This window comes from Nipponia nippon, unplaced genomic scaffold (assembly GCF_047370975.1).
Source record: "Nipponia nippon isolate SJK-2023a ecotype South Korea unplaced genomic scaffold, ASM4737097v1 scaffold_3, whole genome shotgun sequence".
Lineage (NCBI taxonomy): Eukaryota > Metazoa > Chordata > Aves > Pelecaniformes > Threskiornithidae > Nipponia > Nipponia nippon.
In genome coordinates, this window is record NW_028262347.1 from 82,201,183 (window position 1) to 82,216,234 (window position 15,052).

The following is a 15,052-nucleotide window of genomic DNA, read 5'->3' on the forward strand; positions in this document are numbered from 1 at the left end:
CAGTACGGTTACTATATATTCTTTCAATCCTATACTAACTTTATTGAAATATTTGAGACACCTTAGACCTAAACTCCTTGTGCCCATTGATTACCTTTGCCTCTGCCTAAGGAGGCACTGTATCTCATATGAACTATATTGCCACTTTTTGCCAAATTAATACCTGACTCTCTTACAAGTTTCACCAGGATATATTTTTCCTTATTTTGCCAACCTTTAATTAAGTTGCTATATTATGTTAACCTTTAAGATAAGGTTGCTTAGAGAAGTTGCAGGGCAATGTAACCTTTTCGTTGAAGCAACCTTACCTTACAGCTTAACATTGGGTTATAATGTCTTGCACCTCAGGAGATCTAGCCTTTATTTTCTGTTCCTAAGTAGTTCATGACTTTGCATAAGTAATTTTATGTCTTTGTGAGTTACTTGCTATATCTATAAAAATAAATGATGTTCATCTCTTTAATAACATATTGTAAAATTTACTAATAGGAAGTGCAATATTAGAGATGGCAGTACTTTTGTGGCAGCTGTGATGGCCTAAGGATACAAGAGAATGAATACTTGTAGCTTGAAGTAGTACCTTTTCAGATCAGCTGATTTAGCTGGAAGAAGTTTTGTGTGCGTGGATCCTTCTACAAGACTCACTGTTTATTATCTCTAAATATTGTGTCATGTTGTACTTCCAGTGAAACTGAGTCAGACCCTGGGCAATTCCACCGAATGCAGATAAAAATCTCCAATTTATTCTTTATAAAACAGCATCATTGGTTGCCCTTATTTTCCTTTCCTCAACAGAGTGGCCACAATTTTAAGACCTGTACCATTTCTACTGGGTTCAAAGTATTTCATAAAGTTTGTGGTAGTTTTCATATTTTAAAAAGCAGCCTTCTGGAGCCAGCAGTGTGCCCTTACAGCAGCAGTGTGCTCTTTCATGTATTAATTGTTGCATTCAACAGGTGTGTGTGCACAACAGCGTAGTCTACCCCGTTGGGACAACCTGGGAAGATGGGTGCAGGGAATGCTCTTGCACTAGTATGAGGGATGATGTTACAGGACTTCAGATGATGGAGTGTCATGACAAAGCATGCAACACATTCTGCTCTCAGGTGAGTAACATTTAAACCAGTGCATTAGCCAGCAGAGGCCTGATGGGGATCTGAAATGATTACTTTTAAACACGCGTGTTTAGAGAAACCAGAGAAAAATAGAAAATAAGTGTTGTAGCAATGAATTTTCTTGGGAACAGAGTCTAAGAAGGCCTGAGCATTACTGACTTCATTTTAGGGTTATTGTTTTAGGATCGTATCCTGCTGCCAAGGAAATCACTGACAAGTTTATTTTATATTTCAGTAAAAGGAGAACTGCATCCTGAAGTGTCTATCATTTATACCATTTGCATAATAATACTCATGATGTCTAAAGTTCAATTTCAAATGACTTTGTTCTAGCTGAAGTTCACTTTCTGAAAAGAACATTTCAGATCTGTCTATTGCTCAGCTCTGTCCATGATAGCAGTAATAACACCACATGCTGTGGCCTTTATTATGCTCAGACATCTGCTATGTGCTATAAAATTATGTGGTCTACTTTTGGAAGCCCACAAAGGACGTATGAGCTGCTTTGTTATATTGACATAGTTGGTCAAGCAGGAGGAGACAGATACTTGGTACGAGAAGTTGCTAGAAGAATTCTAGAAAGGTCAAAGGAATTGGTTAAAAGTCAGCAGCACTTGCCAGTGTCATAGATTAGAAGACTTTGACCATAACATCATTTGTGCAAACACAAGTTCAAAATGTTTTTTTATACTTCCTTTAAACTACCCAGTTTACATCCCTAACATTCCTTGCCTTAACATAATGTGGAGAATAAGGAAGTAGAAAATCACTGTAAAATTAAATGTGATGCCCTACAGTTGCGTTTTGCTCTGGTATCTAGCACCTTGTACCCATAATCCCTGAGCATTCCTATGTCCTTGCTTCATGAGGTTAGCATGGATGGGTCGGTCAGGGAGGACAGTGGAAACGCACAGCTTGGGTCTGCAGAAAAAGCAGATGGCAGAAGAGGTTGCCCAGCCAAGTGCTGACAACCCACACCCCTTACCAACTGCCATGGGGCCAGAGAAGTTGTGCTGCAAATGTCAGAGGCTACCACAAATACATTTTGCCTCTTTGTAAGGCTTTCAGTATATACATGGATTAGTTGAGATTGTTCTTGATGGTATTAGCCAATTCCATTCAGGAAAAGGCACATCTGACTTGAAGCAGCTCCTCCATAGTCCATGGTCTGGTGTGTTCACAATCTGCCAGTTCAGTAGGCTGTGTGGGGTCCATGTGGAGCAACTAGATGTGGCTGTGTGGGATTCAGAATATTCTCTGCAGGTCTTTTGCTGACCCAGGGTTTTCCCCATGGGTTTGTTCTTCCCTGAACTGTGACATGAAGCCCAGAAGAAGCTAATTTGTTTTTTTTCCTCAGTGCAGAAGCAAAGGTGAGCTAGTTAATGCTATGCAAATCTCCAAGTTGCTTTTGAATATAATATTAGGCTACATATTGCATTAGCCCACACAAAATTCAAACAGCTGACCAATCAGCAAGTGTTTTCCAAATGTGTGTTGTAACATCAATGCTCTCCGTGGTCCAGTAGCTGATAAAAGTCTTCATGTTGGCCTGTGACTCAACAGACTGCCCCGGTGTCATTACAGGTGACCAGCTGGAATTTGTCAGTGGGAAATGCAAAGGAGGGCATACTACAGCAATAACTACAAAACCCTTTAACTAAGAGGGACAGGTGCTGCTTCTGTGCTTGATTCACTGTGCTGCTACTATGATGTTCTGGGTTTTCTAGTGCTACATGTGAGACAAGATTCACTTGCTTTTTTCTTCTTGCTGGAAATACAGTGAATCTCTAAACAAATATATCATGCACATTCCCCTCCTCTGCCAGGCCTCCAAATCTTTGCAGGCTATTTCCCACTGTTTTTCCTAAACCTTTTAACTGATTTTAAGAAGTCTGCCTTTTTTTTTTTTTTTTTTTTTTTTTGGAATGAGTCCCATTTATGCAGTTGCATTCAGAACAGAGGATAAGAAAAATCAGTATGTGATCTCTCTTCTTTCTCCTTGCTTTTATTCAGTTACATTTGGAAGAAACGTCTTCACTAGCAAACCTTGTATATACAGCTATGAGAAGTTAGGGGTCTTCTTTTTGCTTTAGAAAAGACATCATTAATAATGTGTCTGGAAGTTAAAGACTGACCTTGGGCATAGAGCATGTATGTGCAGTACCTCACGGCTGAGTTAACATTATTGCAGAAACCCTGCACTGTCAGACTTGTTTTAGTTTCAGTTAAACAAACCAATATCTGAAAAACAATTATCTTTTCTGAACTCTATTAAGCTAATTGTGTCTTGCTTTTTCAAAGAATTTCAAATGCCTTAATACCACTGTATTTCAATATCATTTAACTTACAGCCTTCGTATCAGAACAAGGCCGGACAGCATATAGATATGTGCAGTTGCGAAGGTGTGAAAAAAAAAAAACCCACACACTTTTTGCTACACTACACATCAAGGTCATCCCACCAGATCTCCAGCCGACCCGGGCTTTATACCCCCAGCAGTAGGCGTGTCATGTTATAAGGGGTGGAGACAAGGGAGGGTCAACCCGTAACTCTTTCCGTACAGCATGTGATCTTCCGGTCGCCAGCCCTTATCTTTACTACATTTCCCCCTCCCTTAGCTCCAGTAGTTCTGGATCTTGCTGGGGAAGCTGAATGATATCAAAAGGTGCAAGCGGCGTTGCAAAAACACAGTCTAGTAGGACTTGGGTTTCTGGGGAATTTAATCCATGACTTTTCACCGTTGTGACCAATTCTTTCACCAACTTTGCATCTAACGGTTGCCACTCATATCCTCCACCTGGGGCTGCTCGGATAGGAAATGCTTGAATCGGAGGGGCCTGGAATCGCACTCCTTCCAAAACACAATTTTTTGCAATCATCTGCCAATCCGTCCCGTTTGCCCTCTCTTTCAGCATTCCCCCTGGCATAAGACTTTCCGCATTTGCCACCACCCCTCTCAATCGGCTGATCAATGCCTCGAGTTCCCTTGAAACCTTGTTAGTCTGTCTCGGAAGCGGGGGCAGATGAGCAACAATCGAGGATCCCTCGTCACCCCCTTCGCCCTCACTGCTATCAGAGCTCATGGGGTAATTGTGTACAGGCTCCCTCCACTGTGAGGGAATACCAGTTTGATTTCCCATTGCCCCAGGGATAGGGGTTCCCTCTGGTGGCTCAGGTATCACTGGCAGTGCCGGGGGAGCCCTACCACCCCCCCCCCCCGATGTCCTGCGCTCCGCTCTCTGTGTGTCCAGCACTCGTCGATCACTGGGATACAATGGGGCATCCTCAGGTGTTTTGCCTTCCTTTTCTCCTTCCCACCATCTTCCTTCACGTAGTTTGCGATACCGCTGGGATCCCACATCGGCCCCCGGGACCCAATCCAGCAACCTATCAGTCAGCTCCCTTTCCACACATTGTTGCAACTCGCCCCAGGGTTATTGAGGAAGTGGCAGATCCGGCGGTGCAGGAGGTGCCGAAGGTTCCGTGAGTGGCCGCTCTAAACTCCCCACTTGTATTGGGAACACCTTTCCCAGCTCCTTTGTTCCCGCTGCGCCATAGTCTCCCTGCACCTCCCCTTCCTCCATTGGCTCAGCCCCCAGTAACAACGGTTCCGTCTGTGTCCCACAGGCCACTCCTTCCCAGCCAGCCTGTGTCCCCTCCGAAACTAAACTTGTTGGCTTTTCGTTCCCAGGAGATTCATGCCCCATCAACACGCCACGTGCAGCAGGCCGGCGCCGCCTTGCCGCAAACCCCGTCTTGAGCACCCTTGTCGTTACCGACTTTAGTACCTTTATGAGTTCCGCGAGCTCCATCACTGTTGCCTGATCACGTCGGGGTCACCACTGTGTAGCAAACACTACACATCAAGGTTATCCCACCAGATCTCCAGCTGACCCGGGCTTTATACCCCCAGCAGTAGGCGTGTCATGTTATAAGGGGCGGAGACAAGGGAGGGTCGACCCGTAACTCTTTCCGTACAGCACGTGATCTTCCGGTCGCCAGCCCTTATCTTTACTACACCAGAGCAAAAACCAAATCCATAAAACAAACAAACAACAAACCAGACTAGTGCTGTTTCTGCGATTGTAGTTTGGTGAGAAAGCTTGAGGATGCCCAATGCAGTGAAAACCATGAGGGCAGATGTGAAAGCTGTCAGCTTTTGCAAGAGAATCCCTTCCATTTCCATTTGTTGAAGAGACTCATTTCTAGTACGGCAGTTATTATGAAATATTAGATCTAAAGTATCTGGCTCAGAGCCATAACTTTATCAATAATCTGTTATTCTAATAAAGTATTACTAATGCAGAGCTACAGTTTCTTGACAACTCAGCCTTAAGTATTGTAGTGTCAAAAAGCTTTTTTAAAACAAAAATCCTCGGTGGAAACCATGACAGTTCTTTTTGGGAATCTGCCATTTCTTCTGCTCCTTTAATGGTTATCAAAGGTGTACAACCAAAATCGTAGCTGTTGGAGAACCTGAATATCTCAGATTTTCTTTTTTCCTTTGCTTATTCCTGATTCAGTGGATATATATCTCAAGGACTGCAGAAGTTCTGTAATCCAGTTTGAATTGGCCTTAATGCTTATTTTTTAAGTTCCAACTAGATGACGTTTAAAGTTGTATTGACATTAAAGACATACTTTAATCATGGATCATTACTAAGATGACAGTTAAACTCTCTGCTGCTCGTGGTTATTAATTCCATTGCCGGGTCTTAAATTTGTGGAGTGTCATTGTCGACTGTGTCATCTGACTTCTGTGGAAACAGCTTACAGTTTTTTATCTAGCTACACCAAAAGAGAAAAAATGTAATACATGTACTAGCTTCTTCACCCTGATGAACGAACGGTGTTACTGTTCTCCTGAGCATGACAAAAACAAACTCAAATCCTGTCTGTTGTTTTAGAATGTAAAGAAATGCTATGGAAAAAGAGTGGATGTTTCATTAAAATGAACCAATCCCACAGTTCTCTGAGGATGTTAACAGCAAATACAGACTTCTCCCTTGCAAACCAGATGTGAGTTTGCTTCATTATATGCCATAGTCCCCTCACTTTTTCTGTTCTCTTCTATCTTTCTCTTACCAAAGTTTTGAGAAAGCAAGCAGATAATTGCTGTAATTATTGCATGTGCCACGAGGAGGAGTGGTGTCTCCCTTCTGGAGCTTCTTCAGAAATTATTTCTCTGAGAGTACATCAGACTACTTCCCTTCAGAGAATCATGAAAATGAATTACAGCTTTCAAAACACCTTAAAATTACTAGTATACTAATGTGAAGGGAACACTTGCTTTGCTTAATTTCTGTCAGTGTTCTTGGAGTTAGGTACTTTGTAAGTGATATAAAAGAGTGTGGTTTAAAGTATTGAATAATTTAAAGTATTAGATGATTATGAGAAGAATGAAGCATAATTTTCTGAGATAAGTGTTTAAGACAAAGCCATTTGGCTAAGTGTGTGTAAATTAATTAGGTTAGATTTTCAAGCCTCTTGATGACTGTGTTAAATGAAAATAAAGAATATTTGCACCATACGTGCAAAGGCATAGTGAATGATGTTTTCAATGGATGCTGACTACAAAATCTATGGCTTTAATCTCCAATATTTCAAATGGATATTTTCCTTTGAAGTAGCATGTAAAGCATGGTAGTAAATGATTTAATAGTGTTTATTAAGGAGGTCAAAGAAATTAATGTAAAAGGAAGACTGTTGTTTGAATATTAAATGCACAGGATCCCATTTAAAAACTGTGAAAGTCTTGGTGGGAGGTAATTTCAAACATCCTGCTTGCATTTTAAAGCATAATTTATTATGAAAATTAGGAAATGATACCTTAGTGTTCTAGAGACTTGCAAATTGAGAATTAAGTCCTCACCTGGGGTAAATTTCTAGAATTGTGCTGATTCATCACCACTGAAGATTTTGCTTTCAGCATTTCACGTTGATTTATATCCATGCTACTGCATTTTTGTCAGTCTACTGTTGCCGGTTTCATTCTCTTTGGTTCCTCTAACCCTCTCTAGGTACTATCATCTCAATATGTAAAAGGAAAATACTGGAGCCTTCTTAAAAATACTACGTTGAGGAATAATCTCCATTCTTTCTTTCCTGCTTTGTTGGCCAAAAGGCAGCTGACAGAGTTTTCTGGCCAAAAGCTTAGCACCTATGAAAAGGTGAAGTATGTATCCTCAGCAACCCTAGAATGAAAGAGTGCAGAAATATGCCAAGCCGTAGCCTGTGTGGATCCCTCCGGTAGCCTTGAGTAGGCAAGGAAACCAAAATCTGTGTTCTCTGAATGCTACAGAATTAATCCACATTTCTCATTTGTTTGTTGCAAGCCAAGCCCCAGCTCAAAAGTAGGCAAAATTTCTACCCCATCTAGAATGTCTTAATCCATATGCTTTCACCCTCCATGTGGGAGATCAGCTTTATCTCAGCATTTGTGTTTGATAAAACAGCCTGATCTGACGGCATAACTGAGCACTTGTCAGGTCCTCTGTTGCAGCTGCTGATTATCACTCCCAAGTCAGCCACGTGCACCTGTTCATATGCGAGGGGTGCCTTGTGTTGCCTTATCCCTTACCTCCCGGGGTATGGGGATTTTTTTAGTCCTGTAGACTGTGATCTGCCTCTCAGTGTGACAGACAGACAGACACTTACCAAAGGCTTCTTCTGAGTTTTAATTCCCTGTTTGAAGTTTGAACTCTGTGGTTTTTAAAACAAAACAAAACAAAACAAAACAAAAAAAAAAACAAAACCAAAACAAAAAAGCAAGATGCGGAGGAGGAATAAAGCAGCAGATCCAGTCCAGAAAAAGCAGGGGACAAGCAGAATATTGACTATAAGTGGATCCCTGTAAGTGGATCTTTGAACAAACCATGGCAAACACTGTCATCTCTATATGTTAGAAAATGAAAAATAATAAAGGAAGAGATGGATAATACTTAGTCTGCCTAGTTCGGTCTAACATTAACCTTTGACGGCACAGTATCTGGGACTTGTCAGATGTTCATGTTGATAGATTGTGCAGCTCAGGAATAATCCTGGTAGCATATACTCTTTGTACATGAGTCATCTAACTGGAGGGGGAAAAAAAAAACAACAAAAAACCAAAAACACAACCAAAAAACACCTCAGAATGCACAATACATTTTCCTTTTCTTAGATGTAACCTTAAACATTATTTTATGTTTATGTGGTAAAGCTTTATTTATTTCTGTGGGCCCAAATTTCTATGGTGTGAGTACAAAAGGTGGGGGTTTCTGATGGTGAAATATTTCTCATGTTGTGGAGGATCTGTGACAGCAGGGAATCACTGTTCACCTTCTTGTCAAGTACAGATGGCTGCTCTGCTTTTTGAGGAGCTCATGGACTGCTGCAGTTTGCAGGTTTGTCTTCTGAGACAGGTTTGTAGGCTGCAGTGGTTCAGGGGCTGCCTTAGGAGGAGCTTAGCAGGCGCTGAGGTCAGGAGCTGTGGTCTCCTGTATTTCTTCTCCTTAGGAGTCAGAGCCCCCAGATTTTGAACACACCGAGCGCTCAAAGGGCCACTCGGTCAGGTTGAACTGTCCAAAACCAACATATTTGTTAGTGCCTTAGGAGTGCAAATCACACCTGGAGTCTGCTGCATAGCACCTTTTTGTTTGCACTTTAGAGGGCTCTGTTCAAACCAACTTAGTGAAATTTGGGTCTTGCAGCTGGATTTTGCTTAGTCAGGATGCTGGGTTTATTCTGGGCACAAACAGCTCATGTATTTTTATTTCTCTGAGTTTGCCACTAAATAAAAAGTTGCATCCTGTACTTCAGACGCTTCAGACATGTATTTAGCAGATAAAAGTCATATAAAACACAATGTTCAACAGCACAACTTTCCCCACAAAGCTAGGTCTGGTATTACATTGTCTGACATTATCAAAAAATGCACTTTTTCTGATTATTGAGGTTTGCTAATGTGCGTCATATTGCAAATCAAGGACAGCTCATGAATGGAGGGAGCAGTTGCAAATACTTCAGCAATTTCAGTTCAAAGGGGTTGACCAAAATAAAATGATGCTTATTTTCATTGGTATTTTTTGCACGAACAGAACATCTTTCCTGCAACTCTGTATTGAAATCGGAGTTATGCTTTGCCCTTTGGAGACTGCTTAGCTATTAAATATAGAAAATATTATTTCTAATTAGAATAAAGCTCCTTGCTTTCTTTCACTTAAGTATTCCAGTGTTTGAATATTTGACTAGTTGCTTCAGGAGATGAAAACATGAAATGATCAGTCAAAACTGGTTCTTGGACTGCATTTCTGATCAACCCTTTTCCTCTGCTTCAGCACAGGGCAGTCAGATGTCTGAATGCTCAGACTGAATCCTAACCTTGAAGTTTCAGGAATGGAAAGGGGAGTTATGAGTGCTGATTAGCATCCAAAATGCCACTAGAACAGTTTTTACCTTTAATTTTCTTTTATATAATATTATATTAAAAAAAAGGATTTTTGAAATACATTTGCACTCCTCTGTAGGGCCATGTTATTGGAAAGACTTGCACTTTACAATTTGCTAATGCATAAAAGAAACAGCTTATATACAATAAACTAATATTTGGGAATGACTCCTGCTTAATGCTGTTGCAATAGCTCAGGGTCCTCCAAAAGCATTTTTCTTTTACCTCTTCCCTTTCCATTTCTGTCTGTTTATATCATTGTTCTTTTCTGTCTTGTGGCAAATCTTTGTGCTATTATATATTTGAGCCGATCGTAGCAAAACGAAGAGGTTTTTGGGTGATTTCAGATGTCTTTTTCTTTTTTTTTTTTTTTTTTTTAAATGTTTGGCACCATCAACATTTTCTGCACTCCAAGAAGGGGTGCTCAATACCAGATTAAAGAAGCTGATATCCTCACAAGGCTGGCCCATTAGTTGATTTGCATGACCTGAAGAAGGGTAGTACCTAGAGTTAGTTGATGTGGCTGAAGGGAATATCTCTTCAAAATATATATTAAGCAGGAACTCATGAGATAAGAATTTCTGCGTCTAATGTTGTGTGCAAATTAATTTTTATTTTGACAGATTATGTTAACCATTTAACAGGATGCTGAGGTGGGTGGACCACTTGTTTATTTTGTAATAGCAGTGTGTGGCCTTACAGTTCTGTTTTCAAACTCCCCTTTCGATAGAAAGTTGCTAACATTATGCATTTATCACAGTGTTTTCTTTTAGGATTAATCTACTCATTTGTCTTCTATTCCTGGATCAGTCAGTCCTTTTCTTTTCTCCCACAGGGATACAAGTATATCGTCCAAGAAGGGGAGTGTTGTGGGAGATGCCAGAAGACTGCCTGTGAGGAGCAGCTATTCTGGTCTCGGGGTGATGCAGATCCTCGTTTGCACGAGGTGAGGTGGTAGTGGCATGGACAATTCCTCTTCTAGCAGAAGTGCCCTGGAATTGTTTTGTGTTCCATGGAAGGAGATGAAGAAGTTATGTGTTATTTCTCCTATACAGCAAGCAGCACTGAAAAACAATTTTTTGGGGGGCATGTGATTTATCTACTTGATTCTAACAAGCAAACCCTCTCTATCTTCCACTTTCAGGCTCTAAGGAAGCAATCTTTTTATGTAAAATTAGTAATTTCACAAATGTTAGCTCAAAAGAATATTAATGGGACATACTTCTGTGGCTGTAAGCTATTTGTTTAAATTATTCATAGAGTAATACAAATTAATGGAGAATAACAGGCAGGTGGAGTAGTAGATTGCTTGAATTTCCTGGTCCTATTCAAGTCGAATATCCTACTTGGTACACACTGAAATATGAGGAAGTAAATGAGGACAGAAATATGAATTATTCTCTGGTTGCTAAAGATGATTGCTGCGTGTCAGATCAGACCGCAGTGGTCCAGACCATGCTTGTTCTCTGCTCAGAATAGCAGTTTATTTTCAGCAGTGTGCTTCTTCCCTTAGGATTCAAAGAACCCAATGGGCAGTGAGTGTATGCAACAGCCATTTAAAATGTGCTGCAGTTACTCTACCACTCTGGAAAGCTAGGTGGATATTTGTTTCTTTTCTTGCCTACATTTTTCATTCCTTCAGTCTGTTCAGTTTGTTCTGTCCCTAACTCAAGTACCCTTGGCAAGCCTCTGCCTGCCCCCATAGCATTAAATTGTTTAATCCTATGCAAAGCTCTGGATTCAACAAAGGCAGGAACAGTAAGTTAAATATGTTCAAAATAATGGACCTTCTCCTCATTTTTTCTTCCCTAAGTATTTTTTGTTATAGTGTGTCTGCATTTTCATCTACATCTCATTTTCACATGCTTGGTATTAACGTTTAAATAATTCCTTTTACAAAGGCAGTCTGCTGCCATCTTTTTAAAAGTTAACGTAACATTTTGCAGCCTGCCTCTTCCCTGATTTTATCAAGGGCATTTCTTAATGTGGATCAATATTCTGCTCTGCTTCATAAAACAAGCCTTCAGAAGGCCTATTTTAATGTCCCACCATGTTTTACTGATTTTGGTTGTCCTAAATGGAGTAATAGATCCTTATACTCTGTTGTCCCTTTCTTGCTGTGTCCTCTTTCAACTCTTCTGTAAGACTGTTCTATAAACTGATTGTTGCGATAAGATGGAGAACTGTTGAGTGACAGACTGTTCCTGACGCAGTAAACGTGCTTTTTGCAAACCAGTGTGTTGGCTATGGTGGTCTTCCCGCTATCCAGTGGCGCAAATACTGCTGCCTATATTTAATCCTTTTACAATTTCCCATCAGGTTGGCACAGAGTGGCGATCCCCCTTCAATCCTTGCATTATCAATGAGTGCATCCGTGTGAACAATGAGGTTTTTGTGCAGCAAAAGAATCGATCTTGCTCTCAAATGGATGTGCCTGACTGTCCAGAGGGAACTGAACTGCGCTGTGACCAAGTAATAGACTGCTGTCCTTCTTGCAGATGTGGTAAGGTTTTGGATATGACAAACAGAATCGCTGGAGAATGAATCATCTCGTGCTAATCTTCTGTTTCTCAACAGCAATTTCAAAAGTGCATGTTATGCAAGTATAGTACTACTTTGAAGTCTCCTGTATAATTTAGACATTGAGTACAATAGCACCTGCTGCTATTATTTTCTCTTTACAACTGATGTTCACTGCCTCTTTTTGAACTACTTACCATTGAAGCTATTCTGCATTGCTTCAGAGAGACATAGCAGGCTATGTCTCTACAGCTCTAACCTGCGTTGTTAAGCATTTAAAAGAAGACTTGAGGTGCTTTTGGCCTAGGAGGTTCAATGCTCTCCCCAGGGCCCGCTATGAACAGCGAGTTTACATGCAGCCATGCTGTCTTCTGCGTGTCTCTGAGCATTGTGGCTGTGGCCATTTCCTAGCATAGACTGGGGTCAAAAGTCCAAATCAGATGATTTAGCTAATTGGCCTCAGTCTGGGAAGACTCCTAGTCATGTTTAATTGACAAGCCACGGCATGAGGAGCTAGCAGTGGAAGGAGGAGGAGAAATAAGCACTGTAACTTGCAGAAAACCGATGAGTGCGTCTTCTGTGAGTGCAACAGTTGAACTGGAGGGGAAAATTTACACTGTGCCATGCACTTGTTAAAAAACAGCTTAGCAAGGGATATTCGGAGGTGGAATTCAGGATAGCTCTGACAAATTGTTACCTTTCAAGGTATAATGTAAGAGGGCTCAATTATGCCTCTACAGTGAAACTGGATCTAAATGTCCTCAGTTGGAACTCTAATAAGTCAAAAAAGCATACCTGTGGTTTATTAAATCTCAGTAATGTCATGATAATGGTAATGCTAAATGGAATATTATCTTCTTTTCCAGTACCTCTGAATGGTTGTCCTTTGAATGGCACTGTTATTGGGGTAAGACACAATTCCTTTTATTTGCTGTGATGGTAAGACATTTAGATATATGAATGAACTTTTGAAGAACTTGCCAGAATATAGATAAGTGTACAGGGCAGCTTTGTTCAGACACAATCTCTGCAAGTGGGACCTTGGGGTAAAAGCAGTGGAAAGAGGCTGAGCACGTGTATGTCCAGTTCATGACCCTGCCACAGTCTTTCTATATGACAATGAGTATCTCTGCAAAATGGGACAGTAACGTTTCCTTATCTTGAAAGGATACTTGAGAAAAGTGCTTGGAAACCATAGTAATCTGTGTTGTGTCATGACTTGCAGGCTACCAAACACACAGGAAACTATCTGCAAGGGATAATCTCAAAAATGATCCTTGCCCACCTTGGGGAAGCAAAAACTTCCCGTATTCTACCTAGAGGATAAGGCAGATTAAAAAAGGATGGAGACTCTTGCTCCACCTGTGTGGAAGGAGGGGTATCCCTCCTTGGCTATTAGTAGGAACAGGAAAGCTGAGCTTTCTTACTGGTTGACCTCTGTCTCCTTTCAAGATCCCTGCTGATATGCCCTCAGAGGAAATTTTTTCTTGACTGCATATTTAATGGATAGATTAAGACATGTTTAACCCAGCCCATGACAGTGGGAATGATGGGAGTTAAGGATCTGATCTCATTTATGCTGGATTTATCTTTGGAGAGCACTGTCAATTGTCCATTGTTTCCCTAAATCCATATTCTGGCAGCACCTCTGGTGTCAAAGAACTCTAAATATTCTCATCATCCCCTGGGGAAACAGGTCCTCTTTAGTCATTTAACCTAACTTTTAACCTACATATCCCTGCATTGTCAAAGTATGTCTTTCTTTTTTCATTTATTTAAAAGGTAAGTTTACCCTAATCTCTTTGGACTTTTGAAATATGGTGGAGGGAAGCTTTCTCCATCTGTTTCTTCTGGTTTTGATATTTTTCATAGGCGATGGACAAAACTTTATCAGTTTGTTGGAGCTAAAACCCTGTCATCAAGCATCCATCATTCTGTGTGGGGATTACTTCCCTGTAGAATTAAATCCAGGGAGTAACTTTGCCTTTCTTATCAGAACACTGGGAGAAGGGTTTAAAGTGGTAAAATCTGAAATAATCTGCTTTCTCTTTGATTCCTCTACTTGTCTTCTCTATAGCATGTTGTCAAAACTAGTTGTGGCATTTTGTAAAGACCATACTTTTAGAGAATGTCATGCAATATAGTAATTGCTAGCTCCTGCAACCTTCTGTTATATAGGATATGCGCATATATATATATATATATATATTCTCTGTTGCAAAAAGAAGTTGTCTTTCCAGTTGCATGCTGTTCTTCCATGAAGAACTATGTGAACAGCTATTTTTTTCCCTTCCAACAAAGTGTTCACCTGATCTGTCAAGTGAAGTCTTTGTTCTGTTTTCAAGTGTTTTAAAATATTTTAAAAAGAACCATAAACGAATTTTGAAACAAAATGTCATGTTGAAGGCAAAATGAGAAGTATTTGTATTTTGAAGACTTAAAAATAAAATATTTCAGCTTCTACAATATTGAAAAAAATTCCTATCTTAATAAAATTTTCCCTATTTGAAATTAATTCGTAAAGTGTTCCAGCTGACACAAAACTACATTTTGACTCATTCTTATTTGCTATCTGGCTATATATAAAAGCCGTCTTTAAAATTTTTTCATGTCTTTTTTTTTAATACAAATTTTAAAATGTTTTATTGTTCTTCCTGACAATTGGTCATTTTATCAAACACTACTTGTGCAAGATTTTGAGGGTGTAGGTAGGCCTCAGCTGTTACATTACTTCTGTGCTTTTGCTGTCGCAAGTGTCAAGCATTACTGAAGGTAGCATTCAGCAATGCAGTTACCAAAATATTTTCTCAGGATGGAGAGTGTGAAATTCCTGAGGTATAATCTTGGAAGATTTCTAAACAAAATGGGCATTTTGATTTTAAAAAAAAAAAAAAAAAAAGAATTTGAGCTTATATTATAACTTGTCTTAAATTAATGAACTTTTCTTTTAAGTTAAACTAGCTTTATTTAATGACTTATTGTAAGCTA

The 15,052-nt window shown here is 40.1% G+C and overlaps 1 protein-coding gene across 3 annotated transcripts in view; it reads left to right on the forward strand.

The window, feature by feature from the left end:
- The window catches only part of VWF (von Willebrand factor), a 175,323-nt gene that overhangs the window by 143,758 nt on the left and 16,513 nt on the right, over window positions 1-15,052 (forward strand). For all 3 annotated transcript variants that reach the window (XM_087766218.1, XM_087766219.1, XM_009475359.2), the window contains 4 exons: window positions 957-1,106; window positions 10,380-10,490; window positions 11,864-12,047; window positions 12,931-12,971. In XM_087766218.1, coding sequence (XP_087622344.1) covers window positions 957-1,106; window positions 10,380-10,490; window positions 11,864-12,047; window positions 12,931-12,971 — 486 coding nt within the window. The remainder of the gene's footprint in view (window positions 1-956; window positions 1,107-10,379; window positions 10,491-11,863; window positions 12,048-12,930; window positions 12,972-15,052) is intronic.